At 36.3% G+C, this 27,554-nt stretch overlaps 1 protein-coding gene across 1 annotated transcript; it reads right to left on the bottom strand.

Moving 5' to 3' along the window:
* Positions 1 to 499: 499 nt before the first annotated feature.
* UFL1 (UFM1 specific ligase 1) lies at positions 500 to 24,023 on the bottom strand. Its single transcript, XM_082306975.1, has 19 exons — positions 23,923 to 24,023; positions 22,994 to 23,139; positions 21,897 to 21,925; positions 21,042 to 21,139; positions 20,085 to 20,199; positions 18,721 to 18,851; positions 18,555 to 18,613; positions 15,019 to 15,165; positions 13,668 to 13,843; positions 12,764 to 12,943; positions 12,264 to 12,384; positions 9,346 to 9,468; positions 7,278 to 7,398; positions 6,150 to 6,313; positions 4,887 to 5,017; positions 4,665 to 4,745; positions 3,836 to 3,921; positions 3,218 to 3,398; positions 500 to 2,508 (listed from the first exon to the last, which is right to left on the bottom strand). The coding sequence occupies exons 1-19, from the start codon at positions 23,997 to 23,999 to the stop codon at positions 2,296 to 2,298; spliced, it is 2,379 nt and encodes a 792-aa protein (XP_082163101.1). The 5' UTR covers positions 24,000 to 24,023; the 3' UTR covers positions 500 to 2,295.
* Between the last annotated feature and the right edge of the window lie 3,531 nt (positions 24,024 to 27,554).

A 27,554-nucleotide genomic window follows, 5' to 3' on the forward strand; every position in this document is an offset into this window, starting at 1 on the left:
GAAATTGTGAATATTCCTTTTCTTTCTTTTTCAAAATACTTCTATATCGTAAACTAAAGACTGATTTTCCACATCAAAGAGCCAACAAAAATATCTGGGAAGGTTTTCCAACCTATGCCTCCTTGAATTCTGTTAGTACCCAGAAGGTACCTCTGAATTTTAGTGCTTCCCTCATATCTACTTCAAAGAATGTATATTTTTTTAATCATTCTTATAACATTGGCTACAATATAGCAAGTCTAACACATGATATAGTAAATTTTATAATGAGTTTGTTATTATTCCGGCGTAAAACAGTATCAAACAAAAATACAGGGACACTCAGAATGGCATGTTAAATCAAATTGTGCATATTGCCAATTACTGTTTGAAAGCTGCAAGTTGCAAGATACCATTAAGATAACCATTAGTTAAGTCAACAGAATGCATTTTAAATACTTCATCATTTAATGTTATTAAAATAATTTTGTATTTTCATACAGAATGTCATATGGCATATTATTTACAAAATAGCTCAATGTCATATAAAATTGTTTACATTCAGTATAGGAACTTAATAATTATTCTGGCTAAATAACAAGAAATCAAACCTATTCCCTGTATGCAAACTCTATTTCTTAAACAGCCTGGATATTTTTCATCTCTTATGCCTTGTCCTTTATTGTCAGCTATGATAGCCTCCAAGGAAAGAGAAACAACTACCTTTGCTTCTGTCTTACAACTGACAAACCCTCTTAACTTACAGTTGGTAAGATCAGTACTGGTGTGAATACTGTTAAACATTACCGCCTTTTATTTATGTATAAAATTCAATTTTCTACCTTACCCAGATTAACTTAACCTTGGTTAATCTGTTACTGAGCTTCCATACTTGGTCTCTTCTACTTTCATTTGCTGCAATTTCAGGCTTGGGTATACTTATGATTAAGCTTATACAATCCGTGAACTGTTGGAAAACAGAAATATTTGGACAGTGTAGGGGCTGCACAGAATTTGCTTTCTTTCAGCATCAAAGAATTTTGGCAAGAACAAGTGAATGACATTTTTAGTGAAAAGAACTCTATTTCTTGTCTTACTACTCAAACTTGATTTTATGCAAAAAAATGAAATTACACGCATGAAATCAATGGGCATTAATGAAGTAATACAACTAAAACATTTCCAGTTTGAAAATTATCTTCTCTTAAAAATAAGTTAGAATTATATTTGACATACAAGAGTTATGTTATTAATAGTGGCAGAAGTCTATTTTACACATTTTTCCACTTTCCTGAAGACATAAACTACCGCTCATGTAAAAATAAGGCTGTAAAAAACTTGAGGGAAACACTTTAGCCAATATTTCAGTTTATAAAATTTATGTAGAAAGATCATAAACTAAATTCTTTTCAAGAAACTCAGGATAAAGAGAATACCACAAGTTCTCTCAAGGAGCTGACAGAATGCAAGCATGTGCTTCTAACTGCTATGGGAACTGGTAAGAACTCAACAAGTCCGCTGAATGGACATAGAGCATGTAAAATATGGCAGGCGTAACACTATTTATCCACTTGCAAAATACCAATGCAAAATGGTATCACCTCCTCTGTCCAAATTACAAGTTTTAAATGAACTGCTATTACGGACATTGATAGAATACATTAATAGCAGGAGTGGGCCGGTTTTCATAAGCTTTCAGTACATTTAGAAACTCACATTAGTACTGGGTCACTTCTCTTAGGTTTAGCAATATACACTTGTACTCAATGTTTTTACTGTTGCAGTCCAGTGAACAGAAGCTGAAAACATCCACTAATGATATCAAAAAGTAAAGATGGCCTTTCATTGGTATACTATTAGGTATCAGTATATGTTTCAAAACTAGTATCTGAAATTAAGATATACAGGCTTGTATACACTTATATGCAATCCTTAGATCACTATAAAGCCAAATCAGAGAAGTGAAACTATAAGCCTGTGTGCATATGGAACAGAATACAGTGTTATTTGAAGAACAACCATTTCTTGAGGCCTCACTTGAAGATGCCAATTAAAAACCACTAATTTCATACGCAAAGTGTCCACAACTATGCTCTGTCACATCTACATTTAATGTGTGTTACACGTACACTGTAGTAGTACATAACAAAACTCCATTTGCCACCATCACCCAACAACTGTGTTCCCTGGCTGCGATCTGCAATTGCTAGAAGCCAAATTTTTAAGTTAGTCAAGCATTTTCTGCTATCCTTTCTTTCAGGATAAAAAAAATAAAATCTGACTGTATCATCGATGTGGATGCACTGAATAATAATTTTATTCCTCTGTAACAGAAGATTTCCTAGGTCTGAGAACAAGATCTTTGATAGAGGTAGTGATTTCCTGGAGCTCTTTTCGAATGGATTCTGCTCTTTCCTCCTCTTCCAGGTTATCTGTTGTGTCACTGTCTCCCTGTTCAGTTTTCTTAGTCTGGCTGATCAACTGTTTCACTACTAATCCCTGGTATTTGATTAACAGAGAATGCTGATCCTGAGGGAAAAAAACAGAACAAAACAAAGGAATGCCAATGTTACAGAGAAGGTATACAGACCTTTTATTAAAGATTAAATTTTTAAAAGAGTATTCTCCCATTCTTGCCTAAAGAGGGTTAGTGATACATAAATATATTTCCATCAAGGTTATTTTGCAACCTAAATTCTGAGAGACATTCAAAGAGGCAGAAAAATGAAAGTGTATCCAGGCTGCAAGAACAGGACAATCAACCACTGAAGCAGGAAAGCAATGCAGTTAGTAAACATCACCAGTTTTGACAGTTCAGAACATAGAATTTCAATATTTTTACTTTTGAAGAGGTGTATCTTTCTTTAAAACTGAATTAGAAAAGTTTAAAAAGCAACCATGCTCTAGCTGGGAGGAAAGAGAGTGTAAAAATTCTCAGCTACAAGAATTATAACATCCCCCGATACACAGCTGTCTCTATGGATAAAGGCAAAAGCTACAGTACTAATGACAGGTTGATTTTTAATTTTATTAAAAAAATATTGAAGACAGATCCCTGAAATGATAGGTTTGAAATACAATACAGATCAGAGAAATTGTATATTCTGTACATAAGGTAATGATCAGACATGAAACACAAAGGTGCCAGTCTTATGCAGCAGAAATAGTACAAGGCACAACTTTTATGTTGTGTCATAGAAAAAAGGTACTTTCCCCTTAAAAAGTTAGAAAGGAATACCTCTGGGATCTTGCCACTTAGGAAATTAATGATCTGTGGTACTGATCTTCCTGGTGCATGAAGCATACAGTGGGTTGAAAATTGAAACAACAGTACTGATGTCAGGTGCAGAACAAGAGCTGGATCTTCTGTGACTTTTAGCTGTTCAATCAGAGCTTGCCTATGCTGAAACAGGACTTGCCTAAAGAACAGATACATTATATAAAAATATGTTGCTCATTCTGCCTTATAGTAGTTGATAATAGACTCTAAAACATATCTAACTTCAATTAATTTTAATTTTCTCCTCTGACCAACCATTTCTTTATGTGAAATTCCACACTAAAAAAAAATAGCTAGCACTGTTGTAGCTCAGATTTTGAAAGGCCCCTAGAGAATTTATAAACTATGTTGCAGTAAGCAGTGAGTCAAGCAAATTACCTAAATATGAACTCCCCTCCTCCTTCTCCCATGAAATTAGGACTGCTTGACTTTGTATTTTTCAGTTAAACAGTTTGGAAAGGACTGCTTCTTACTTACACATTCTGTGTGACTGCTGCCAAACTAACCATCTGACATTTGTGCAGCAACAGAGCTACATTGCACATACTGTGCATAGAATAAATAAAATTAAAGTACCTTTCCTTCTTTTTGTCTCCTTTTTTCACCATAATACCACAAATATCCACTGCAGAATCAAGGCACGAAAGAAAATCTTCTACACTCTATTAAAAAACGATATAAATATTTAATCTCCGTTAGCAAATTATGAAAAAGGTGAACTACTGTTCACAATTAATCACACGAACAGATGACTGAATACATTTGGAATAAACTATGGAAGAAAAGAGAAAGTAAAAAGTGTTTAGAAATTAATTTTATTCATCTTTCATATACTTAAATACTAAACTAAACTATAATCTTTAAAAATGGAATTAAAAAATGAATACATGTTCTACAATTATTTACAGATATATTTTTTCTTAAGAAACGTATTGGTATGGCCTTTTGCATGAAAGAATTAATAAATTACTTTCCTTTGTACTTACACTGCCATAATCTGAAGGGTTTTTTTAACTATCCAGGATTTTACTAGTTAAGAAATACATGGGAGAACAATCAGGAACTTCAGGAACAAAATGCAAGAAACATCAACCACTTTAAACTTCAGATTCTCTCTCAGCTTTTACTTTTCTCACCTGCACGTAAAAGATACACTGGATTCCATCTGGAAGCAAAGAGCTAGGTGACTATCAGTATCAAAATGCAAGATCGTCTCTTCACTTCTTAAAATTCACAGATATGAAAATGTACTTACTCCCACTGACTTACACAAATTCAAAACATTATTTTGCTTTCATCCTTCACAGCAGCAGCAGTTATGTACTACAATATGTATGTCAGCTTTTTCTTAGTATTGTATCAGCAGAATGGAAAATCTGAACTCAAAGACTCTGGATCACTTTACCTTGCCATTCAGAGAAGTATGCAATTTAGTTAAAGGACCTTTGGTTTCTTCTGGCAATTTACCTAAAATCTTGGTCCGGACCTGTATGAGACAAAATGGAAATAATCTGTAATATTAATTACCATTTTAGTTGTAGGCATATTTAAACAGAAGACAATTAAATATTAAATAAACATCACTGATCTACTTGAGACTGTTGAAAAGGAACTGTTATCTGTGTACCTCACTTGTGATTGTAGAATAATTTTCTGTTGTCATCATTGAATCAGATGCCAGGAAGTTGAAAATAAGATTTGTAACGTCTGTACAGACAGTCTTCAACAGGTGTTTGGCAAGGTTAGTCTGAGTCTCATCTGTTAAAAGAATAAGTGATTAAAAGTCACTTCTTACAGTTACCTGATTCCTATGACAGTTATCACAGCACTTCCTAACACGTGGACTCTATCGACCCTGAGTAGCATGAGAAAGTTACGCGGATACATGAAGCTAACGTCCCTCATTTGCAGTTGCTTACAGAACATTCTTCAGTGGAAAATGTGAGCTTTCAGGTCCGTAAGCGCATTTTAATGTATTGTTAGTATTTCAAAGGTGTATCTGTATAAGCAGTAAAATACTCCCTGCGCAATCCTCCTGAACCACTAATGAACAATCACTGCTATCCATCAACAAGTAAAAAGTGTGTAAAGGAAAAAGAAAGTATGTACAGGACAAGCAGGCAAATAGAAGAGCAGCCACATGACTTTAAGACTGAAACAGTAGAATTTCAGAAAGAAGAGGCTACAGAACACATGTAGAAGAACAGAGTCTAATGGGAAATAATACCATTTATTCCTAAACATAGGAGTATTTTTTTTGCTAGTGTTTCCTTTTGTTATAAGTTTTCCGCAGGGAAAGTTCTAGAAGAAAGCTGAATACAGCAGAGAATCTTGGAAATGTCTACAATATTTTCCTAATGCAACTTTTCTGTCACAAAATATAGGTAGCTAAAGAAGACACCTTACAAAGTAACCCACTGCAAAATAAATCTACACCTTTTTGAAAAACTACCCTCAAGAAGCCGCTATTTTCAGTATCAAACCCAAAAGAAGTTTTAACAGGGGCTTCTCAGAATCAGGTAGTATTGAAGTCTTTCATTAGTGACACAGGTGACAATGAAGTAAGCTTACTATTTTTTTTCTCCCCCCCCTCCCCAGACAATAAAAACTGGGAAGGGATGCTAACACTTTGGAAGGAAGGACAGGAATCCACAATTATCTTGACAGAAAATGTAACAGACAATGGATATGAAATAAAGAGAATGTATTTCAGTAAGTGTGCAAAGCAATGCACTCCAGCATAAGGTCAGCGTTAGGCAATGTAAACACATCTCTCTAAGTTTTTCCTTTTTAAACTGTTGCTCTTCTTTGACCTTGAATATAGATTCTGGAACAAATTCAACATCCTTGAAGGTGCACATTCGTTTTTTAAAGTACATATCTATTGTACCTGTGAAATGCTTTATTCCCTTTTCAAATAACCGAATGTTGTTGTACAAGTTTGAGAATTCCTCCTGCAAGTCCTTCATAGTCTGTCTTCTGCTAGCTCCAGAGGAAGATGTTGAAGACGTAAAAACAGAACGCACAACTTCCTGATAAGTTTTTGTTAAAGGCCTTAGAACAGGGAAGAAAAAAGGAGAAAAAGGGAACATTAAGCAAAGTGTAAAACTGTAGGTGGTTTTTCCAAATATATCAGCAATAGAGAAAGCTACCTCGTTACACAGTAAATGAATGGGACATGGACGACACAGAATGGTGAGATAAATAAAAAGCAAATTGAAATCAGAAAAAGGCACTAGGAAATTAAAATGTACTTTCGTAACTGCAGAATGCATGGTATGTAAATGCTTGCCAAGGTTTTAACTTAAAACAACTCCTAAATGGGAACAAGATGAAAGATAGAAAAGATTTCCAGAAGCAACACTATTCACAAACTCTTTCAGGGGTCCGTGGACAAATTTCAGATCTATGAGAGCTGTAAGAGGGGAAGACTTAAGTTGCATTAAAATAGCACAGATGCTTCTAAAGATGCAGTTACCATTGCACTCCAAGTTTATTCAAGCTTGGGCTGTTACAGGCCTATCGTGCTTTTTGCCTGGAACACACATATTCACATCCTCTCTCTTGTATGGAACATCTTTTAGAAGAACTTATTCATCTTTGCTTAGATCAGTTTGCTGACCCAGCTTACTACCCCGTTCACACAGGTACCAGTGGAGCCACAGAAGATAGGGAACATGACCGTATACCAAGGGATGTACAGAAGATGGGACTGGTGAAACTCCAACACGGATCAGTGTAAGGGGGTGGAAATACACCCATGCCTCTGAAAATATGCTTGCTGACAAAGGACGCAGGACCACCTACTCCTAAGCAGAAGCTTTATTCCTCATTACTGTCTCAGCATGGCTTTCTAATACATAAGCAAGTATGTAACATGGAGCTGTACAGGCAAAGAATACTGTGGTTCACTTCCATCAGGAAAACATTTTTTTCTAAGCAAGAGAACAGATTGAAGAGAAGATTCATCTGAAGTGAATCACAGACTTTCTAACTCCAGTTGAATTACTGAAATTACCTTATTAGATGTTCAGCAAGTTCTGTTATAAGCTCTTCAGGGCAATCCTGCATGTGAGTCTTTAAAATATCCTGAATTTCCTCTTGTGACATGAAGGGGAACTCCGGCTGCTTATTCCTACCTATAGTGGCCATGAGCAACATTAATTGAGAAAACATTATATTTAGTTTTGCTGCAGTTACTCTGTGGCATGAGATACTGAAATGCCTCCAAGTCCAGACCTTCACAGAAGAAATGCATTACCAACAATGCAAACAAAGGGACGACTACACATGACAGTTAAATTTTACACATACGAAAAACTGACAATATTTCTCTTTTTATCACTTAGAAGTTATTTTCTGTAATAGACAACTTAAGTAGTATATGAGGACACACGCTTTTGGTGAGACATTTCAAACTGCCTGGCCCATCCATTAGTTTAGAAACGATGATGTCACCAAGACCAAATAGTTTTTTAAAATGCCAAAACTGAATACAATGTTCCTATTTGAAGGATTTCACAAGGTTGGTGGATTTTTTAAAACCCCATTTAGTAAGGTACACAATCATGTAACAGAGAGTATCCTAAACTTGAGGTTGCAGTATAAAATTTAAGACACGATAAAGCAAGAATATTAAATCAGACAAGGAGTTCCAGTAATAAAATCAACTTACATGCTGCTTGTAAATGCATATGAATTAGTGCATCTGTATTTTGGTTTTGGACAAAATATGAAGTTTGTCTGTATGCTGTAGAATTTAGCTTTTACATACAAGAATGAGATCAGGATGATGACAGGGAACGAGAAAAGAATAGGCATTCAATGTTCCACATGCAGCATAAAACAGGTTTATTCTGCACATAAGGTAACTGAACGAATGGAAATCAGTGATGTTCCTAGTTGTGTCACAGTAGCAATGAACAACATACAAGGCTATATAAACAGGTGGAAAGGGAGCTTAAATCAGGTTTTGGAAGGGTTTTATTTCTATATTTGAATGGTTATATCTGAATTTATCTTGGGATTTGGGTTCAATCTATTTATTACAATACAGCAGTACAAGCAGCAACAATTGTAAAACATGAAAGGCTCCACCAAAAAAAGGTGATTTAACACTGTTTTACTCAGTAACTGAGCAGTCTTGAAAAAATAGCTTCATTTATATGTGAATTACAGTAATCTATTAGAATAGTATCATACAAATTAAGATGCTGTACTGCACAACTTCAAATATCATGTTTAAAAGTATTTTTTAGTCAGTATTGAAAGGCTAGATACTATATATATAATGGAAATACACACTTCTGGTACTCCATCAAATAAAAGAAATAACACATAATTATGATTGTTTCATTTGCAACCACTGTTTACTAGAAGTCTAAAAAAGTAGGCATTTACTTCTGAGGAAGCCACCCATGCTCCTTCTAATGGTAAAGGCAGAGAAATGGGCACCAATAGGGAGGGACTCAAACTCACCCTGTAATACACATCTAAAACAAGTGAGACAGATTAGGCCTTCAAAGTACCTACTTTCCTCCATTACAAAGTCAATAGTTATAAAGGTAGCTAGCTCAGATGTAGAAGTCTCAGTTAGACAGGATGAATCTTATTTAAAATATTAAAATTTTATTTTGACTGTATATTTTAATCCCCGTGAGGAAAAACATCTAAGTACCTTTTCATTGCTATGATTTTTTTAATTTAAGGTAATTAAGCTTTGGAACTGGATGAGAACTTCTCCATTTTCATACACTATTCAGCAGGTGTTAAGAAACCGAGTATAATATTAATCTCAAAATCTAAGGCATTTCCTACATAAAATAATAAAGAAAAAAGCTCTCATTTCCTCTACTTACATTTCTTTTTTAAAGACTAAGTTATATTTTTCAGTGAATACAGTATGTCCATTTCATTTAAATAGCAACATCATATCCACTGATACAATTCTAACTAAATAGTATTCTCATCTTCTTTGATATTTTACCTGACCTTATTAATACAGCGAGGAAAAACAGAGACGTGGAAAAGCAAGTGATAAAAACATATCAGTATGAATAAATAGTGCTCAAAATAAAATGAAAAACCTGTGCTAGTTGCTTGCGACTCTTCATCGCTGTCAGCATCCTTTCTCCCTTTCTTCTTGGTTTTCTTAATCTTGATCTCTCTAGCATTACCACCTCCTCCTCCTCTCACGCTTCCACTGCCCTCTGGTGGAGAATTATTTGTTTAGTACACAGTAAAGCTGTAGCACTTAAAAAGTTTACAATATTATGGTATTTATCTGCGTTAATTTAATGCTGAATTAAAAAAACACAAACTGATTCTAAACGTAACCTACAATATATATTCCAGAATCTTAGGGCCATAAGTTTCATTCCTAAGGAAAAAAAAGCAACTGAGTCAAAGCTTTGTTTAAACTAATGTCATTAATAAACACAAATACTAATCATATCAAATGTACATACCATTAAAAAAAAAAAAAGAGCAGTATCTTTTTTCAGCTGGAAACAGATGAGGTACAAGTGACCATAATGTAATAGGAGGTTTTCTGTTGGCTGAAAATAGCCTCTTAGGAAGCATTTAGCATGTTTATTCAGTGATGCTGAATAACTGAGCTGTTCAAAAATATTCCAGATAATGTAACTTCATTAACTTTCAGAGAAAAAATCCTATGTAGTAAGCATTTATCCAAAATATCCTTGGAAGCATGCATTCAATTAACTAGAACACTAATTCTTTTTTGACTATTCCTAGATGACTATGAAACAACTAGATGTTCCAGTTCTGACAAACAACAAATTACTTAGTTCACTGGTCCTGTAATCTATGTATTCACACTGTAGACAGGATCTCAATTTCCAATACAGTCCCTCTCCAGAAGGTAAGCTGTTCTGCTGTTTGTTCCCTTTTTCACAGCTTGTTCCCTTCTTTTTTCACTTGAAAGAAATTTAAACTCCAGAATAATTGGTTCTATACATGCACTAAGTCTTGAGAAAGTAGCTATTTTTCCATTTAAATATAAGGTCCAAGATTTCAAGTAACTACATTATGTAACAGTATTATCATTTAAGAAAAGGAAACACAGAGACAAGATGTTACTACTCACAAAGCTAACTGCATCTGTTATGCGCTATAGATGCGCTTTTAAACGTTACTTTGCAGGAACAGCAAACTAGTTCACTTGCAGCTAGCAGCGGATGGTGTACTTGTGAGACCTTCTGAGTTGGTGTTTTTCACAAGCTTATTTGAAATGTGACTGCATTCAGCTGAGCAGATACAAACTGTGTGTCAACTGTGCAACATACTAGTTATTTTGGAAACAAGCTCCCTTCATTCTGTATTCCACTTTAATAGCCATACAGACAAAGCTGCAATCGGCAGTCAAGATCTTACCCAGAGATGAAGCAAAAGAGACTACTGCCAGAAAAGCCATATTTTATGAGAACAGGATACATGGACTGTAGCCTACAGAAAGGATTTCAAGAGTACATGCCTCTACAGATACTTCTTTGCAAGACTGCTGCAAATGGTATTATAAATACAGAGTAGAGAATGTATCATGAAAACTTTCATTAATCCAACACATGGCAGAATCCACATTTGTAAGAACTGCACTAACACTATGCCACATCAGGTTACACTTAACAATAGATATTGATACAGTCACGTGCGGACCTTAAGATAGACAATGTGACATTGGCCACATTCTGCCAATACGCATTAACGACATCTAATCCTTAAACCGTGATGTTGATTGTTTTAAGGTAATACAAAACCAAAATAAGGTAATACAAAAATAATTCAGGGTAGTGCTTGCTGATGGTGCAGCTATGTTACCTGTGGATATGAATGTGTCTAGACACGTAGTACACGCTCAGTAGAGCCTCACTCCTCAGAGGGCTGGAAACTGAAGTCATTCTATTTATGACAGTTCAATTAAAGTTCAAGCTTCTGTGCCTGAGCTATGGCCTAGAAAAACCTGCTCTCTCTTGTGGCAAGAATAACTTTAGTTTCTGTGTCAACTCAGTCATGGCCTTTTTTAAAGTAGAATATAATGTTTTATTTTGCATATGAGTATATTCAATTAAGCTAGATGCATCAGTGCTCTAGTTCTATTACTTTCAGTAGCACATAGAACTCTGCATGCGAGTTCAACATAGATTGCTCAGCTGTGCTGTTCCAACACAAGAGCCACATAAAGCTTTTGGGACTGAAAATAGAGTCTTCAGTCTGAATAATGTTTTAAAAACCAGAAAGATTTGAAAGGGTTAAAACCACACACTTTTATTCTTCCTCAGATTAAAAATCTATTTCAAACATCCACCACACAAATGCAGTAAGGTTTGCGATTAATTTAACCCAGAATATACCTTAAACTGTGTGAATCTCCAAATAACTGTTATGCATGCAAACAACAGAAAATTGTCTGGCGTGGGATTCCTAGAAAAGATGTACAATATTCTCCAAAAACCCCCATCTTAATACCTCATTTCTCAATTTAGACAGAGCAATTTTGGAATTAACTTCTCAAGACTATTAAGGAATATTTTCATTTTCCTGGATCCCTGAAAAGTGGAGAGTAAGAGTGTATCTACGCTGTGTAATAAAAAACAGTACAGAGGTCCCTGAGCTAATACTGGTTTGGTGGGTCCTCACTGCACAACTCAGTCTTATGTGACCATACTGTATATACTAATAAACGAACGTGGATTCCTTGCTTCTAAAGCCAGATGCCTTGTGTTGGACTAACTCAAGATATCTTTATCGTACTTCCTCTGTGCTTCTAAATCTAAAATTTGTTCTCATGGACATAGCTTAGATATATCTACACCTACAGTATAATGACGAGAAGTGGTTGGATTATGTCTTAAATATCTTCAGCAATAGACTGGCGGCAACTAATGGACTACAAAATATAGTAACTTTATATTTGAATATTTCCAAGGCTAAACAAGCCTCTTTTTTTTTTTTTTTTGGCTTAAGCTAAATATTGATGCCTTACCTGTTGCTTTCTTTCTTCTTTCATCCTTTTTGTCTTTTTTATTAGCATATGAATTCTCTAAACCAGAAGCCTGTTTTAAATCTTCTTCAGTGATTAAATTAACAGGATTATTTTTCATTTCCTAAGGTGAAGAACATGCACTTAATAGCAAAAAGATACACAGAGCAACAAAGGATATATATGGAAACATTGAAGCCATTTGGAAGTATACTAATATAACACCATGTTTTCCAAGTGCAACACATGAACAGGCATTTATTCTTCTCTTCAAAATTCAGCATCTGATCATACTGTTAGTGTGATGGTGTGCCCTGAGTGCAACTGAATATACATTAAATTACACAGATTACATATATAAACCTTTTCTTCATTTTTGCCCTTCTTCTCAAGCTGTATTTCAGATGAGATGTAAACAGATGGTAACAGCAAATAGAAAGTCATGTAAACTATACTCCAACACTCAACATATATTGCATCTTGACCAATAAAAGAAACTATACCTTTTCAGCTTTCTGTTGCATCATATCAGAAAATAAATCAGCACAGCTGCTTAGAAATTTCTCACTGACCACAATGGTGTCACTGAAGACTAAACCTGAAGAATTTTTGTTCAAAGATCTCATCACTTGCTGAAGCAAAATCCCAACATCTTCTACTGACAATGAGCTGGGCAGAAGAGTCTAGGGTAGAGAAAATCAAAATCATTTACATACAATAATCTGTTCTAGAATGGATAGACATACTTGTATGCGGATAAATAGAATCCACAGACACCTCATTTGACATCTGTTACTATGTAGAATATATTGCACTTTTAAAATTAAACTAGTAATTTAAGAGTAAATGCTATTTTAAATCTTCTAACATCCCAAACCAACATTGCTCTAGAATATGTGTTACCTCTGGGAAAATGCAGGGCTACTTCCTCAAAATGCAGCTCAACAGATACAGAGTAACACCAAACACAAAACACAGCAGGCCTCCTTACAAGCTACAAAGTAGTGCTATAAGGCCTAAAATTAAGATTTAGCCAGGACAAAATGGCTATTTATATCCCTCTGCTTACCAAAACTGTCATAGGAGTTCAGTTTAAGCTTTTTTCCAAAAAACCCCCCACAGAAATATATTGCTCTCTAGCAGAATACATTAGCACTAATTTTGAAATGAAAGTTAGTCTTAGGTATCTATCAACTGAATACTGATATGTCCTTCCCCTGTTTTTGTTCAGACCAACTTAAAGGCAAATAACACCTTTTTACTTGTTATTTTACTTAAAGCGAACATTCTTCTTTGACAACATGGAATTTTCGTTATACATATGTGTAGTTTCAATAAAGTATCATTTGACACAAAAATAAGACAAAATAAATAAATCCAACGACAACAACAGAAAGGATTGCTTACTGCTATATCTATCCAGTTTCCAGAGCTGATGGCTTCCTCTACAGAAGCTTCAACTTGATCCACAATTTCTTGACCAACACAAGCTGCTCTCAGAAATAAGAGCTGTGTGGACTTGTATCTTTTTTTAATGTAGCCTGCTGGGTCGGGGATGCCAAGTCTGTACAATGCATCAAATTCTATAAAATAGTTAGATGTCTGTTACATTTAAGTACCTTCATATACATACAGGATCTTATGTGGTAATTTTTTTTTGAAAGCAGGAAATAAAGAATTACCTATAGTTTTTATAGAAGTAAATGCAGCCTCAAGCTGATGCTGACCTAAAACTTAGTTCAGTACAAGCTACACCTAAACATAGTTAATAGAAACATGAAGATTAAATCATGGACATGACTTTGGTCTGAGTCTTGGAAAAAAAATTTTTTTTTCAGATTCTTATACCATTAAGTTTATCTTTGCAATTAATCTTCCCAAAGTACTCTAACATACCATGAACAATATTTGCAATATATACAACGTCAAAATGTTTTGTTTTCAAAAGTTACTCCAGTATACTCATAGAATCATGCAATGCCTCACAAGCAAAGCATTTCAACTATTTGGCAGTTGACTTAGACATTCTGAAAACATTCAAAGACTTCGACAGATACTCTATCAGTCAAGCAATATTACGGAAACACTTAATACTACTACAGTAAATTATGCCAAACCTTTTCAAACTGCAGGACTAACAGTTATTTAGGGACTGGCCCTTTGGGACCATAAGGGTACATTCCTCTGTTTATTCAGGTCCACATTTTCCCATAGCTCCTGTTTTAAAACACCACCATCCAGCATCACACAGCTTTAAGTTAGATAGACTTGTCTGGATTCAGATCAGGACACTAGTGCTACACGCTCCAGTTCTACAAGTCTTGTTTTGGAAAAGGTTCTTCCTGTGCACTGCATGCTTGGCTATCTGGACTATTAACAGCCAAAGTTTGGTCGTAATCTGGACACCTGGACTGAAACTCCAACCATGTGGGTTAAACATCATCATCGGAAAAGTCTCCAATGAGCAATCTAAGAAATGTTTTCAGAACAGTAATAAAAGTAGCATTTGTAACTCTGTGAGAAATAAAGTTACTGTTTAGCAGTATGGTTCTCTCTGCTGAAATACGGTTCTTTGTGATAATGTAACACACATCATTAAAAACAAGATGGTCTTTTAACAAAGGAGTATAAATTACTGAATTGATTGCCACTTATTCTTGTGAGGCTTCACTCTAGACACTAGCTATATTAGGATAAGACCAATTACCTATACTAGTTTTAGAAAGATATTTTACCTACAAGAATATAGATTAATTACCCAAGTAACCGTTCTGCTTGAAAAAGGAATCCACCCAGTTGCTCTGCGTTCTGGCATAGATGTCTGGAACAAACACAGCCTTATCCTGTCTCCCACCAACCACAGTGCCTTTTAGACGACCAGTGTTAACAAGTTCTTCTAGCACAGCTACAAGAAGAAAATAAATGAAACGACATTTTCCACTTCAATATATCCATTAATCAAAACATAGCAATTATTTTCCCTGTTTTGTGTCTTCTTTTCTTCCCACCCATTAGTTGTTTGTGCTTGTTCTAATGAAACATTTCCGAGTTCTATCAATTATTTTTAATACTTATGAGAATGTCTTGATAAAAGCTATGGAAATCATACAATGTTTCAAAAGAGTGAGCCACAATGGCAGGATCAAAACACTTTTTATTGAACATATACCTGGACAGTTTGAGCTTTTAATTTAGAAACTGTAGTCATAAAAAAAATCTTTCTCTGGCCAGACAATAAAATATACGAGCATTCTGTTTAATAATGTTCTCTTTGAATTCACTGCTTGCATGTTAACCAAGATGGAAAAAAAGAGAGATCTGAATACACTAAAATGACATGAAAAATTGCTACCTAAACTGCATAAATGTGAGCACCTCCTACTGGTGACCATCTTCATGGTTTACAATGTTCACACTGTTGCCAATAATAACCTCCTGATAATGCACAAATATTGCTGACAAAGAACATATTGGTAACTGGTAGTACCACAGCACTAAGCCTTTCTCAATGCTAAATAAGGTATTTTCAATCCATTAAAGGTGCACAGGAATATCTGATTTGCCTCCTACGTTTTGCTTTTGCCTTTTTGTAAGTCACTAGGTATATTAAAAAAAATCAGTGACATCAACTGCCAAACTCTGCTGATTTCCAGAGCTTTGCTAGATGGCTTTTTTATCCTCAGTTTATGTTGATTTCTCTTTCATTAAAAGATCCTGGAACAGAACATTAAATGGTATTGCATGGTATGGCTTCTTCCTCATTAAATATGAGTAGCAGTCAAGATTACAATGTGCTTAGTACAGCATACGGAGGTTTAGCTCACCTACACAGGAAAATTTACCTGAAAACCTGGTTCCAGAAGAAATGCTGAATATTAAATAATGATTTTTTTTTGTCAGATATGCCCATAGTGTAGATAAGCCTCTATAAGCTGGCAGCTATTGAGCACAACTGCCACTAACAAAGGTGAATAGTACTTACACTGAAAAAATGTGGAAGAAAGAGAAAAGGATTTAATCAAGACACAGCTTTATGTAATCTATGACAAGAGCTAGAAATGACGTTCTGCCATGGTTCAGTTACATTGTATAAAACAGAGCTTATAAGACAGATTCTGAAAATAAAATTAGATTTTTATACTTACTAATAATTTAGTTACCCTAGAAAATAGAGTCAATGTGCCTAATCGACTTAAGCAAGTGTCAGACAATACAGTTTGGTTCTCTGTTTGTAATCTCAACTTGTTTTTATTCAGAGTTTTTGGGAAAAAGAGTAAAACTTTAACAGATTTTCAAACAATTTTGTGGAGCACCAGCAATGAACTGCAGTCTTTAGAGAAAGGGGGAGAAACGAAGATGCCAATTAATTTTTGTATTATTTCAAGTGCCAGTTCTAAAACTCCAGGGCAGAGAAGCTGCTTTCATAGGAGATTTCACAGCCCCTACTACAATTATGCCTAGATAGTCTTTTGTTTTAAAACAAAACAACAGGACCTTTGCAGAACTACTGTAATCTCACACTTATTTTTAAAGGTGATTGAGTAGACTGTAGTGTCCTCTGAGGTGTCTGTCAAAATCTTGCAAAGATGATAAGTGTCCCTCCATGCCTGTCCTACATCAGCAACACAATATTCAGAAATGAAGAACATCTGTGCTTTCATTATGCTTTGTAATTAGTGTTTTAACTTAAACAGTTTCTCATTTCTAAAACTATTTTCTGTCATAACTTCATGCCAGCTTAACATGAATAGCAGCACAGCTATGTGACAGAACTAAAGACTATTGTTTATCTTGTATAACACTAAGTGTTGATTAAATAATTAACTGTTTGTAAATTATACAAACAGTACACTGAACTTACTTTTTTTTTCTGAAAAAGACACAAAACTGACAAAGACCACTTGAAAACACATTGCTAATAATTACAAACATAAAAAGTGAAGAGTGTAAGTAACATTAAAAGATATTTTTCAGGTTTCCAGCATTTGTGAACTTGAAATGGTATCTCAGCAACTGGACAGAATAAAATCAAATGTGCTCTGGTAGTGAGTAAAAAGCTCTTTGAAACTTAGGAAACTGCAGAGGAAATGAAATACAGTAAGAAAAACTAAAGAAAAAGATGAACAAACTCACTAAAAAAAAAAAAAAACAAGAAAAAGAAAGCACTAGAAATACACTTAGCCGTTGTGATGATTACTGGTGACAGGAAAACACTAGAACTTCAATTCACATTAACACTGTACATGAGCAAAACATGATCATGTACTTGCAGGACCTGTTTGTAAAAGACTGTAACCACACACTGAAATTTTTTGAGTACTGCAACATTACTATGATGCAGTTTAACAGATTTTCCTTTTAATCTATGAATACCTGGATGGCACATTCAAAAAAAAAGGAGGAAACCTTAAACTGATAATGTGAAAGTAGAGTGTTTATATGATTTTATTTAAATGCTAAGATTTTAATTGTTAATGAATAAGCTTGTTGCAAAGAACAAGAAGGTAAGCAGAGGGATATTATAGGGGAGCTAAAGTGTGCAACGCCCTGAAGGCAAAAAGACCCAATCAAACAAAAGAGAAATATTAACTTTGATGAGAAGACAGAGAAAACCATTAAAGGATTCCAAAGACCAGCAGCACTTGGTCAGCCAGCATACAAAACTAATGATGCTTGAAGCAGCATTTTGGACAGACAGGACAAGGTAGTCAAAGAAAAGCTGCAACATTAGAAATGAGAAACAATTAAGTATTGCCTAAAAGTTTCAGCAGTTGGATAGGAAATCTTTATGCATTTCTATTTAGAAAAGGAACTGCAGAAAATAAAATTAAACAGTTTAAGGATATGCTTTATCTCTCAGTATATAAAGACATTTAACTAAGAGCATAACAAAGGCTCTGCCTCCACTATCACAGAGAAAAGTCAATAAATAAAATCCAGAGCAGTTAATGACATTTGGCTTCATAAAATCTGTCCCCTTTTGTGTGCTTCACTGATAAAACTGCCAGTAGCTAAAGGCAAATAACGAAACAGATGACAAAATGAGTACTGTGCTTCTTGCATCATTCTGCCCCCAGAGGCATTTCATCAACATATGCTTTCATTGCTTTAAATACAGAGAACATCTCTTCAGTTATGGACAGCACAAAAAGTTTAACACTAAAGACAAACATATTGTTCTTTACTCCAGAATTAAAGCTATATACTAAAATGCTTCTTTGAAAGCATACTTCTAGTAATGAAGAATCAATGAATTAACTAACAAAAATACAAAACAGTCTGAATGAAACTCACAGTAAAGTAAATGTTCTTGAAATCCATACCGAGTGATCAAGTTACTTACAGGTGTAGGCCTTGGAAAAAAGAAAACCAAAACAATATAAGTTAATGAAGTGAATTTGGTCCACAAAGACCTATAATAAAAATATTTTAATATGTGGTTGCAGGTGTTGCAATTTACCGAGTAATTGCAGTGAAGAGACCACGAATGCGTGCTCGATGCCGGGACACAAAGGCTTCTGTAAAAATCACCCCACGGTTTTCCTGGTCTAGCTGTCCATGAATAATTCTACCCAAACGCCTGGATAATGCCTGTAAATAGAAGCTGGGATGACTGCTAAAATTGTACATTAATGATGTTAAACAAAAATTAATCGAAAAATCTGTATTAACAAATCAGCAAATTAGTTTTGCTATGACAGACAAAATATTCAGAAATGAGGACTACAAGTGGAAATTATTATTTAGGTATATTGAGAATGTGTCTTACTACATGTAAGTTGATGCCATTATAGCCCACGCTCCAAACTTCAGGGAATTCAGCTTTCCTAACAATGCCCTCTTCTACCAATATATGTATATCTAATAATGAAAGAAAACTTTGCAAAAGAAATAAGTATGGTTTGGAGATAGACAGTGAAAACTAAGATTTAACTTTTGCATTGATTTTTTATGAACCAGTGGCAGACTGGTTCACTATCCATTTTTTAAAACAGTCAAGATAAAAATTAGCAACAATAAACACAAAAGAAAGGGGTGCAACAGTTTATAAATGTCCATCCTTGCAAAGTGAACTAAACCCAGGAAATATTGCCCAGGAGACAAAGAGAAAGCATGTAATAATTTTTGCATATTAGAAATGTTTTTGTAGAAGCTAATCATGTGACAAACATTAGAGGAAATCTGCTCATAAGCTGAGAGTCAACAAGGTTGTCTGTGGCACCTAATATGACTGTTCACCTAACACATGCCACAATATTACCCTTTGAAAAAAGTATCTTCCAAACAAAATCCAACCTTGACTGAATGTCAGCAATGGTAAGGGAATTCTCCCTAATCCTTTTAAACACCACAATAGTCACTAACAAAGGTAAGTAGTTTTTTGTTTCTACTCTGAATGTCTGGCTTCAGCTTCTAGAAACAAACGTTTATTTTACCTATTCTGAATAAACTGAAAGGTCTCTACCATTGTGTTTCTGCTTCCTGGGTAGCTAATGAGACTGACAAAATTACCCCTACACCTTTAATATTTCAAACAAATAAATTTTCAGATTTTACACCAATCTAACCTGTTCCTAACATTACTAATCCTAATCTGTTCCTAACAGTCATAAAGATTCTGAAGAAATTTTGCCCAGTAGCGAAAAGGCAAACATCAACCTCAATCTGTGAATAGCTGTTACACTGCAACTTTTATGATTCCAATATTTTTCTGCTTAGAATGACAAGCAGCTCATCACAATTGAAGCCACAGATATTGCAAATATAATAAAAGAAGGTGAACACAATCAATTCTGTATTTGCTAGGTAGGTGGCTTGCATCACCTGTATCAGGAAGTCTCCTGGAAGGTCGTATGCCTTGCAGAGTTCCGATATTGTCACCTGGCCAGTTTCCTGTAGTTTATCATTTATTTCTTCTGCTAATTGATCCAGGTAACTCCTTATTTAAAAATAAGAAAAAAACCCAACAGATTAAGTGTGAAATTCAAGATCAACCTGTTAGCCACATGCTGAATTACTAATTGACCTGGCATTGTACCTCTTTCTGTTGCATCTTTGCAAAAATAAACTGAAAGTTTTTTTAAATGAATAAAGGAGAACAATGTCAGTGAAAATGTGGGGTTTTTTTAAAAGCCTGCTAACCAGGTAGTATTAAAATTGACCATTTATCTGCTTGTATGAAACTGTCAAAAAGCAGGAACAGGAAAACATTATATGTCAGTAAGACTTAGAAAAGGGCTTTAGTGAGCAAGATAGGTCTTAATTATTTCAAGAGAGCCGGGAACTTCAAATTTTTTGCCAAGAATAAATCCTGCAGTGCAATCAATAATAGAGACAACCCCGTAAGAGTATTACTTCTGTGGTTGTTAGTGTGCTGAATGCCATGAAATAACTTGCTCATACATCTTATGCTTGTGAGGTAAAGCGAGAGGAGGGAAAAAATGAGAGTGTTTGTCAAAAGCTGGGGCAGATAGCAAAGCCACAGAGCAAATGAGATCTGGCTGCTGTATGCAAAGACACTGGGTAAGAAATGAAGTCTCTTAAGGGCAGGATACGACATTCAGTAAGGCCTTCGCTCCCTGGATTCACTGGATGCTCTGCTGAGGTAGGCCTCACTTGCCATTTGGAAAAGGAGCACTGATCAACGCTAAACAGCTCTAGTAGCAGTCAAGAAAAATGTATTTCACTTCAGAAGCAACAAAGGGTGGCCATCACTTTTAGTCTGCATTTTAAAAAATAAGACAGATGTGAATTATACATATTGCTCCTGAAAGTACTCACTCATTTATAAGCTGTCCCAGTACAAGCTGAATAGTTTTTTCAGATTTAACGATGTCGTTAGCTCTGTTTTCAATGTGCAGAAGGTCCACATTTATTACCTAAAGAAAAACCCCAACAGAACCTCTTATCAGAACTTTAAACTGAAATTAATTCTCAAACACTGAGATATTACACTTACACATTCCTATATCTTGAGGAAAGCTGCTTTTATTTTTTTTTTCTATTATTGCATACATACGCAGTTAATCTGTGATTTGGAATAAAGCAGCAATGCTTTAGGGGGAAAAAGCTCTCATTGCAACTGTGATAAGGTTGAAAGAAACCTATATAATAAAAAAATTCCAGAAAGCTACAAACAGAAAATACTAAATTGTCTTTCAGAAAGGTTTTCTGATTCCAAGTAATTTTACTCAAGCCAGAAGGGAAAATTAGTCATGGAGGAAGACTACGGGAGGATAAAGATTAGTGGAGACAAGAGATTAATGAAGGAAGAGGGAAGATCCAGAGAGGCATGCAAAGTTAATTATGGATGCCCCTGCAGCTTTAAATTTAAATGCGAAACATATTTCTTTTCTGTTTGTCTCCCTTAGTTTACAAAGGAAGAGTTCATAAAGAAAATCTGTATATTTCAGTGGTGATTTCAGAGGTCCTAGATTATCATTAAGCAGAGAGGAGCTTTCAATAAAGCAGTAAATGGATGGATTAAGTAATCTGCAGTACTCAGACATGAGCTACCAGCTCTTCATAAAGTTTGTTCTCTTTTAAAAAAATAACTTAGCTGGATGAACTCCATATTTACAATATATATGGTGAAGAAAGAAAGAAGCACATAGTTTTTTATTACTAAAAAGTTACCTGTTGTAAATCAACAATGTTTACTCGACCTTCAAAAAAAATACAAATATACTTTTAGTATACAAAACACATTTGAACAGATTTAGAATATAGCATAGTCCATCGTGTACAAAATATTCCTTCATTACTTTTTTGTAGACCAATCAAACCAACTTCAGCTTTATATATTGCCAAATTACAGAAACCACAGGTGGTCAGTGCAAGATATGCCATATTGTTCTACCCTACGGACTTGCTGACAATCCAATACAGAAATTCCAGAAGTAAAAATCAGTGTTCAAACTCCCTCCCAATTAGTTTTTGCCTTGATGCTTATCTGGATTTGACCACTAGTCCATGAGTATCAAAACAGAGACTGCCAAAACCTTCTATCTTTGCATGATACTACTAACAAAACCCAGCAACTTTAAATTCAATTCAAGCTATCATATTGATATTATACACAATGGCATAACACAAACTGAGGCATACTTGTGGTAATCGTAAGAAAATTACTAATCTGTATGAACACAATAAGGAAGTTAATTTTTCAAACATATGATGCCATGAAATTCACCCTTAAATATAACTAAAAGTACAATACACTGTCTTCTCATTAAAACCATTGACAAAAAGCAGTCTGAAGTGTATTTGCTTCCTTAGATACCTAAGTCAGATCTTACAAAGTAAATGGCTCTTCATACTGGTAAAATAGAAGACCTGTCAGTGACAATTTAAAAATATTATTGTTACTAATGACATGAAAGGAGAATGATTTTGAAATTCTGAGTCAACGCCAAACATCCGGGCCAGATACTTAACCATACTAAAATGCCAAATTTCCTTCAAAAGGGTTCTTAGACCACTTCTACCTCAGAAATTCTGCAGTGGTGAAAATGAACCAAGTAACGTACCTTGATAGGCTTACCTAAAAGCTTAACATAGATCTGAAGTGAAAATAAAATAATAGTAAGTAAATTAATGTGTAGATGAAGCAATAGAAAGCAAGCTCACTTTTTTTGCAAGATTAAGGGTACTGAAGAAAACTTTCAAATTCTTTCTGTAGTCTTCAAAATTAAGTTCCAAATCCAGAGGAAGAAAGCAAATGCCACACTTACCACCACAAACGTGAAGCTCATCCCGGATCTCCCTACTAATCTGTGCTGGAGTGACATACTCTTTTCCATCAAGTGTGTGCACTACTTCCAACTGTTTTTCTGCAATCAGTTTAGTGACAATTTCTATACAGTTCCGTTCTGACAATCTATCAACAGCATAAAGAATGATCAGTTATTCTAAGGAAGTACTTGCTAAAATTATCTTTAAATTCATGTTTCAAAAATACTAAACATGGGAAGAACAATGAAAATTACTTGCTGTTCTGTCTGAATACTTTTTAAGACAAAAAAATAATTTCAGGATCCTACTTATCGTCCCCCAAATCATCCATATGGCTTCACTTATGTGGGTCATCTCTCTAAAACAACTTTTACTCTTCTGAACAGCTGTCAGCCCTTTTTGCCGTAAGAATGCACCCAACCGTGAATTTAGGAATAGCTGTGCTTACAGAATTTGTCTTTGATCCTTCTGTACTTTTTTTTTTTTTTTTTGCTTGTTTGGGATTTTTTTTCCTTTAATAAAAACAAGTTCTGGGTAACAACCTCAACAGCTCAAGAACACATAAGGAAGAAACGGAGCACTGGAGCCGTGATGATGTTCAGCAGCTTGAACTTGACGGCGATTTAATACCCACGCACTTTCGTGGCCCTCATATACTCCCCGGGGGCCCTAAGGCCCCTTGGGGGCTCACAAGCACTGACACACAGGTCAGCGCCACTCAAAGGGGGGTTGCAGAGGGGCAGTGCCTGGTTGAAGCCCCCGGGACCCCGCCGTGTGTCAGGACCCGGGGCCGCGGCACACCGCTCCCTGGGGCCGGGCGGGGGGAAGGGAGGGCCGCCGGCGCGGGGACGGGGCGCCAGCAGGCGGTCCGCAGCGGCAGGCGGCGGGCTCCAGAGGCCGCAGCGGGTACCGGTGCCGCCCTGCTCACCTGTGGGCCACCTCGGCAAACTGCGCCCGCTGGAAGTCGGCCGCCAGGCGCCGAATCTCCTCCCAGGCGGCCGCCATCGCCGCCTCGCCGCTACACGTCAGCCCCCGCCGGGCGGGCTACGGGCAGCCAGCGGGGACAAACCTCCTCGCCGCGGCCTCCGCCTGCAGCGCCACCTATCGGGCGGGAGCCGCCGCTGCGCTGCCGGGCCCCGCCGCAGCCATCGTCATTAAAAAAAAAAAAACAACCAACCAAAAACCCAAGGAAAAAAGAAAAAAAGCAGTTTCCCCACACGGGCCTGACTCCAGCAGCTGGAGCCCGGTGGAGGTAGCAGGCAAACCGTGTTGTCAGCAGCGAGGCCCAGCGCGGTGGCGTCACAGCTGAGAGGGATGCGGGTGTCGCGAGCTCAGGCCTGGGCAGCGCGCTTTGTCCGCTGCCGCTCTGCTGTCAGCGTGACGGAGGCTTCTCTGACAGGGCCAGGGCTAAAACTTGGTCTGAAATGTAAGCTGAGTTTTCAGCATGTTTGTGGAAATGTGAGCAACATTAGAAGATGACGTTACTGAAAATTGAAACGTAATTTAGACCAAAGTTAGAGTATGAGGTAAATAGTGTTGCCATTTAATGGCACTACTGTTACACCGTAAGGGGTGAGCTGAATTTACTTAGCTATCAGAGCAGAGGGCAGCCACGCAGTTTTAAAGGCCTTTGCGGCTGTTAGATGAAGTTGACTTGTCTGTGGTTGTGACTGAGAGTACTGCACGCAGGAGTGCTCCCGCCCCGGGGCGAGCGGAGGCAGCGGAGTCGGTCATCACGGCCCGCCATCTCCCCCGGGAAGCAGCAGCAGGAGACTGTCCCCTGCCCGGCGCGGGGAAGGTGGTCCGTGCTGCCGAGGCTGGGTCATTGTCCCTCCGTATTTCTTGCTGGCAAAGTTCTCCCTGTGGGTACTGATCCTGCAGAGCCTTTGTTTCCACTGACACCATTTTCTCCGCCTTCCAAAAGTTCCGGGAAAATGTCTCTGGCATAGTTTGTGTCATGCTGGGTGCAGTTTAAATAGTGTGAGCAAATACTTTGCAAGATACTGGCATGGTAAATTATAATAGCATGTCTATAGTGGGATAAGTACGTGGCTTCAGTTTTACTGGTCATTTTCTTTGTGATGAGAACCTAGGGACGGGATTCATTTAGCTTAGGCATCTGAAGTTAGCTGTTGAGGTCTAGTCTTGGAGCCTTCAGAGACAGTGAGACAGGCTCCCCAAATATTGTTGTTCAGCTCTTCCTAAAAGGTACATCCAAGACAAGGTAACTGATTACTCACTGGAGGTGCCCGTTTTTCTCCATTGCCAAAGAAGACAGCAAGGAAGATTCCTTAGCCAGATCCTTGATTTAGACATCAGTATTTAGGTGGAATGAATAGTGTATTGGAAGTCTAGGGAAAAAATGTGATAGCAATTGTGGGGGCAACATTTATGAAGATTACATAGAAACAGGCTATCACAGGGAACATCAGAAAAAAGAACTGCGAACTTAGAACCGGATTCTTCCTACCTAACCTTAAACGTATCTGAAGTGCTTTAATTATGAGTATAGTCTGCAGGCTATGGAGAACCCCGCCTAAAGTCTGAATCTCTCTTTTTGGCTGGCCAAATTGAGCATTGAAGTTGAGATTCAAAAGTGAAATATAATAGTTTTGACTTTCACTTGTGTACGACTTGGATTCAAGCCACAGTTGCCAGGTCTGTGGAAGTAGCCATCTGTAAATGGAGCTGGGTAGTTGTTTTTTTTTAAAGTTTAGGGTTGTGTTTTACCAGCGTGCAAAGAAGGGGCAAATGAATCATATGAACACACAACAGATATAAGCATATTGGTATTTCTAAATTGCAGGTTCTGTTTTGAGGCTGCAATCAAAGAGATTTTATAAGGACCCTTTTCCTTCAAGATGTATGTGCACGTGCACAACATGTGCTTTAATATTTTCTATACCTAATTGTTATTCAGGTAGCAATTCAGATTTTTTTTTCTGTAGAAATCAGTTTTCTTTAGACAGTGTGTAAATTAAGTTAAATCTTCTGTTGAAAATATAGCAACTGATTCATTTTACTATACATGCACAAAGCTCTTGCAACTGAACTCTAACATTATTAGCATCTATTTTATGCAATAAGTATGTTGCTTAAAAATAAAATTCATACCATTTATTTTACTACCATACTCCAAAGTTTACTGATTCCAGAGCCACCACAGTAACAGAAATGTTTTTATTTCATTGTTGCAGGTATATAAACTAAGTGTGAAGGTTTTTGTAGCTTTAATGATAGCAAAGGTTTAAATAAACCTTTACATAACTATTATAATATGGATTGATGGCCATATTTCATTGACACAAAGCAAAGCAAATAATTTCTTATGAAGGCCATGCACAATATTGCATTGATTCACTGTGGGAGTATCAATTACCCTGTCTTAACTGGGGACAATAAAAGCAAATGGTGAGGTTATTAGTCCTGTCAAAATGAATCGATGCTGTCTGTATGACATAAAGTACGTTATAAAAGTTCGTATTGTAATATTCGTGTATGTTCATATGCACTACTCTCAACTCTCTCCTTGGGGAACTTGGAATTTCTACCAGTCCAATGAAGGAGCGTGAGTTAAAGGAATGGGTTTTCAGTTCTGTGGTTGCTCCTACTTGCTGATGCAGTGCATTAACCACCGAAAGAACAAAACTTGAAGAACTGGACTCACTCACGGCTGGCTGCCAGGTGTTAGAGAAAGTTATAACTAATAGTTTCCCATTTCAGTCAGCTGGAGATATTGTCTTCTAGCTAAAAGACCAGTAAAAGGTTGTACAGTCATTACAACATTTAAAGCAGGAGACTAACGTGACACTCAAGTACACAAATGCATTATTATTTGTGTAGAAACACCTAGGTCTGTTTCAGAATTGTATCCAAAGACTCCCTCCAGGCACATGTATTTCCACAGTCTGGAACATTGGCTCCTAAGGCTGAATAGGAAGGTCCTCTAATTTTTTAAGAACTCACTTTTCAACTCTAGAAGCCTTCCTGGAAGAAGACAAGAGCTCTGAAAAATCTGTGGTTTTCTATTTTCCATTGTGATCTCTGTGTATACAAATACTTTGGTTGCATATTTTATGGTATCTGTCTGTTGCTTTATAGCAATTACCCTGAAAAAGAGATTAATTAATAAAAAATAATTGAAAGAAGGCACTGATACAATGCCTGTTTGAAGTAATTAGTGATCCAGCAAAAATGCCCCTGGTGCATTCTCCTTTACTGCAGAGCAGACTCTTCAAACATTGATGATCTTATCTGAAATTGTTAGTATTTATTTAGGAAAGAAGAGAATGTAAAGGTGTAGTCAGGCCTACCATATTAAACTTGTCACGAAAAAGTATTGTTATTAATGCCATTGAAACCTGAATAGCTAGGGATAATATCTTTAATTACTTCTGTGTCACTCCATGTTCATCTGTTCATCTCAAGATCGATTAAGAAATGAATCTATTGATAAAGGAAAATCCACAGGATGAGAGGACAATGCTACAGTGTTAAATTATCATGCAAAGGGTATGATAAATGTAATGTGTAAACAAATTAAACTGTTAATATAGTAGG

The sequence above is a fragment of the Platalea leucorodia genome (assembly GCF_965183815.1).
Source record: "Platalea leucorodia genome assembly, chromosome: 3".
NCBI lineage: Eukaryota > Metazoa > Chordata > Aves > Pelecaniformes > Threskiornithidae > Platalea > Platalea leucorodia.

Bases quoted from the DNA above. Each gene is read 5' to 3' on its own strand.
- UFL1 (XM_082306975.1), bottom strand. From the start codon at position 23,999: ATGGCGGCCGCCTGGGAGGAGATTCGGCGCCTGGCGGCCGACTTCCAG. The intron at 21,926-22,993 runs GTAAGTGTGGCA...TTTTTTTTGAAG, and splicing joins TGAGCTTCACGTTTGTGGTG to GTCGAGTAAACATTGTTGAT. The intron at 4,746-4,886 runs GTACACAGATAA...TGTCTCATACAG, and splicing joins ATTCTACAATCACAAGTGAG to GTCCGGACCAAGATTTTAGG.